Source organism: Gossypium hirsutum, chromosome A05 (assembly GCF_007990345.1).
Source record: "Gossypium hirsutum isolate 1008001.06 chromosome A05, Gossypium_hirsutum_v2.1, whole genome shotgun sequence".
In the NCBI taxonomy this organism is placed as follows: Eukaryota; Viridiplantae; Streptophyta; class Magnoliopsida; order Malvales; family Malvaceae; genus Gossypium; species Gossypium hirsutum.
The window spans coordinates 44,048,343-44,053,372 of NC_053428.1; the positions used below are offsets into that span (position 1 = coordinate 44,048,343).

Sequence of the window (5,030 nt, forward strand, 5' to 3'; positions counted from 1 at the left end):
TTTTGGTTTAATCTTTTTCACCATTCCATTATGTTCTAGGTGACAATTCAAGACAGATTACCGACCCAAAATCAACTCGTTAGGTGGAGCATGACAACAGATGAAGTTTGTATGCTCTGGAAACAAGGGAAGTAAACCTGGGATCACCTGTTTTTCACATACAAGGGCTCCAAACAACCTTAGCAAGAAATCTTAGAATTATTAGCAGGAAGATTGTTAGCTGGAGGGAAGAGTTGCATTCGGCACTTTCCGATATAAAAGGAAGAGCATTGATCACTCTCATCTTGCGCATTACTTTGAATCCATTCTTCTACTTCCTTTGGAGGGAAAGGAACACTACACTATTCAAACACACAGTTGCAAGTGAATAGGCTATTGGAGAGGATAGAGGAAACGGTAGCTTTGAGATTGCATGTTCTTAACAGATTTAAAGCTGATATCATTAGCTTTGCAATTTGCAATGCCTTGCAGCATAACACTGCCATGTTTGATGTATTATAGGCTTTTTGAATAAATAGAAATTTATTACTTATCCAAAAGAAAAATAAATAACCAGATTAAAAACAACAGAATAAGAAAAGGTATAAAAGATGCCTGATTGTTCAAGACAAATTAAGTACAAACATAAACTGAAATTCATTCCCGATTGTAAACCAAACGCTTAAATTCGTACAGGAACAAAGCCTTAATTAAATGGTAAAATTATATTTTTTATCTCTTTTAAAATTTAATAATTTAATTTAAACGTTTTTAATGCAGAACTTTTAACTTTAATTTCTAAAATTATATAATTGTAATCCAACAGCTAATACAAAATTCGTAGCTCCCAAATAAAAATTACAAGCAGTTTTCTTATGTGGTGAAGGTTTGAGCTGCACTTGGTCAAAACAGCGAGATAGCAACAACTAAAATGGTGGCTTTTAATTTGGTATGTAAACCATTAATATAATGTGAAACAATAAAAGCCTCCTTGCCAAGTTGCAACCCAACTTGCATCCTCTTCCCCTGCCTAAAACACAGACAAATAAAAGCAACTTGCATCGTTTGCCACATCAAGTTGGAGTTTATAAAATTCAAGTTGCAATTTGCTAATTCCGGAGCTGTTGATTATTTCTCTTCCAAAAGTTATCATAATCATGTTTTCACACTTTGATTAAAGATGATGTTCAGTTTTCATCAAAATCCAAATTCAACAAGAGGTAATGTATTTGTTACTTTTTTTTTCTTTTGAATATCTCCTCAATTATATATATTTATATAGTTAATTAAGTATTCAAAATCTCTCCATGTACGAGCCTATACTAAAAAATGTGATGGTAATAAATTCTGAATACTTAAAGTTGGATTAATTTGAATTTGTAAATTTAATTTGATTTGATTATAAGAATTCCGAATCAAGAAATGATTTAAAATTTAAGGTGATTTGAACTAGAAATGATTAGGACTCAAAATGATTTGAATAAATAATCTGAAACGACCACCAACATAAGATAATCCAAACCGAAAAATTCGATTAATAAATTTGAATAATTTAACCTAAAATGACTTGAAATCCAAACATGTGGAACTTAAAATCCAATTGAAAACCAATCTGAAATGATTGAAATAATTGATATTTGAGGTTTTTTTTTCCTCCATGGTCTCTCTATCTTGTAAAAACATGTATGATGAACTAAAAACTTTAAAGAACCATATAAATAAATATTCTTTTTCATAGTATAAATAAATATTGCTAATTATATATTATAACGAATGACAATACATCAGTCTCTCACATGCTTATCATAAACGGGCTTTCGGATCATCATTAGTTATTTATTCTATTAAAGTGTAATTAAGTAATATATTCTCTAAAAAGTATAGGAAAATGTAAACGAATAATTTAGTAGTACTATAGTACGATGTAGAGCATAATTTACAGGGAGCTTTTATTAATTAAATGGTTAAATAACTGTTGTACTTGCGATAATGAAAGAAAGGACATTGTTTATCAAAATAAACTTGTCTGCCTTCAAACCGCATTCAATGCCTGGTTTGTATTTGTACACGGATACTATATAGTATAAATTAGTACCGATTTTAATAATGATAAATAATTACGAATTGAATTAGGTAATTTTAACTTTAATTTTTTTAATAATTTGTTATTATCTGCTTCAATTACAAATTCCAATCTCTTACCACGTTACAGTGACATAGAATATATTTTGTATTGGTTTTTTATTATTTGGATGATATTATGTAAAATAATAATTTACTCATTAAAATATTTTTTTTTATTGTTGATTGTTTTGTAGAAAATTTGTATTACCATAAAAAAAGGGATTTATTTGATTAAATTCTTTTGTTGGCTTGATATTTAATTTTCATTTCCATTCATCAAATTATTTTTCTCAAAACAAGCATTGGTATTTGGCTGTATTTTAAGCAAACCATGATTTCTCTATTCTCATATACAGACACACGCAAAGGGAAGCAGTATATAATTGATTAAGTAGCTAATAAAACTGTAAACAATAATTCTATGCGTTGTTGTTAACTATATGATATATATGATTAAGTGTATACAAAATTATACCATCGTTTTTTTTTTTCTAAATACGAAGTAGAAGCACAAATAAGGATAAGGATGTAACCTAGCTTCTCCATTGAAACACATCTAAAATAGAAGAACAAACACATTCATAATTACATAGAGAGAAATGAAGGGAAAAGCAATAATATACACAAAAAAGAAAATGGTAAAGAAATGAACCAGATTGATGCTTCATATCGCAAAAAAAAAAAGAAAGAAAACAAAGGAAAAAATCAAAGAGAATTAGATTTTTTTTCTTTTTATAAATTATGGGGATGATGATGATGATTATTCTGTTCTAGCCATATTTTCTGCCATTCGAGCCAAAGATTGAAGGTTGCAACGTACAATGGTATCCACAAAAATGCACGTATCTTCTCTACTGTTACCGACTGGTATATCTACGACGAATGATTCAACGACAAGTGTCCCCTTACCCTTGGGAGAATGGTGTAGGGTTGTGACAGACCTGTAATTGGTCAACCGATGATCACCTCCAACCACGCTAAAGCTAAGCACATGACGTTCATCGTCCAGGATCTCAAGCTTCTCCACGCTGGATGCCGCTGGGAGGCCGGACACCACGTGTACCTCACGGAGGGTGCCCACGTTGCCGTCCCCGACGATGATGTGGCAGCTCTTGAGGAATTGCTTGTAAGCTTGAGGGTTATCAAAACGACGAACCACTGACCAAACGGTTTCGATAGGGGCTTCGATGGCTTGAACAACTGCTGAACCACACTGGTTAGGTCCCAGGGTGTGGACATGGTACGTCGCCACCGTGTCAGGCAACGAGATCCCGCAAGGAAGAGGGAAAAACCTAGTCAGCGCGGTACTGGTTGTGATGGGTTGATTTTGTTTCTGGTTGCAGGTGCCAATAGTGGCGGCGAGAGGTGGATGGAGCTTCAGTGAGGAAGGCATGACGGCTAAGTGGATGAATGTAAGTTTGAGTTAGAGCTCATGTTAGACAAAAACGCGTAGGGCAGGGGTAGAGGTTGAATATATAGGAGAGGGTTCCAAATCATATGTGCATATATAAACAGATCCACTTGGAATAATTTGAAGGATTTGTTAGGGCAGAGCTTGGAGTTTTTACAAGAAGAAAAGGAAGAGATCAGTACAGCAAGTGGATCACCAAGTTGCAGCTTCTTTTGGACTTTGTTTAATTAGGTATATATACACATATATAAACCAATTATATTATTCATGGTACAATACTGACACTTTCTTAATTATGTTTTTTTCCCCGCTTAGAAGTAAAAAAAAAAAAAAGTTGTTACTGCTGTATTAATTTTCGAATCCTTATATTAGCACCCACATCAAAAATGGCTGTTGGTCTTGGGTGGTCTAGCTATTCAATTATTTTCACTGACAATGTTCAGTTTGGTTGATCTCACTAATCAAAATATAAAAATAAAAAGTAGCAGCACGTAAAATAAAAACCCCAAGTGTGTCGGTATGCATAGTTCAGTATGAAATTCGACATCAAGATCTGATCACATCTTTTTAGCTTAGAACACATTAATTCATGCAACTTCGAACATACTTATCCAAAAAGCAAGCAGGTAAGATATCTAATCAGCATCACACTAGTTAATAATAAATAAAATAATTTTCATTTATAATATATTGGATTAATTTCTTGGGATGAGTCTAGAATATAATAAAAATTCACTTATATATAAAAGTGAAGTTAAATCTATTTTATTACCCATAAATAACTTTAATCATCTACCCCTCAAGAAAGGCAAAAAGCTATAGAAAAAGCCAAGTTTCTCCCATTTAATTTACTCCTGCAACTTTTGAAATGAATAGGATTCCATTGGCCTTGGGCTCAGTAACAAGTTATTTTTGTCCTCTTCGTTCATTTCTTTTTTATTCTATTCCAAGTTTCCAACCAATTTTCGCCAACTTGGTCCTTACCTAGTTTGAAATGTTTAACCTATCCTTGCTTTGTGCTACACTGTAAGGCAAAAACATAAGGTTTTCCAAATATCCGTAAAATTACCCGTCTACATTAGCAGAGAGTGTTCTAAAACGATCCGTCCACATTACCATTACCCTGGAACGTTTAGTGTGACGATAAGTGTTTTTTGATAAGGTAGAAAGATGATGACATTAACCGAGTGTGATTGAGGAAAAGGTTGAGCAGAGGAAGAGATTGACAGAACTTTGAAGAATTTGATTTGAGAGAATAATAATTACCAAAATGTCAAAATTCAAAAAGTCCCTGTTAATATATATAGATACAATTGAGCTAAGCTAATATCACTTATCTAATGTATGTACGAATATGTTGAAATTTATTAAAAATAAATTCATTAAAGAGGTTATTTTCTAAGATTGGAAGATCAGTCGATTTGCAATGCATTTTTCGATAAGATTGGTTTAATTTATCTTCATACAGATCATAGACTTGTCTCTTAGTTTCGCGATACCCATTTAAACACATTAT

At 32.4% G+C, this 5,030-nt stretch overlaps 1 protein-coding gene across 1 annotated transcript; it reads right to left on the reverse strand.

Moving 5' to 3' along the window:
- Positions 1-871: 871 nt before the first annotated feature.
- On the reverse strand, positions 872-3,833 carry LOC107961042 (abscisic acid receptor PYL4). Its single transcript, XM_041112439.1, has one exon. It carries the CDS (start codon positions 3,494-3,496, stop codon positions 2,864-2,866), a length of 633 nt encoding a protein of 210 aa, XP_040968373.1. The 5' UTR covers positions 3,497-3,833; the 3' UTR covers positions 872-2,863.
- Positions 3,834-5,030: the final 1,197 nt, after the last annotated feature.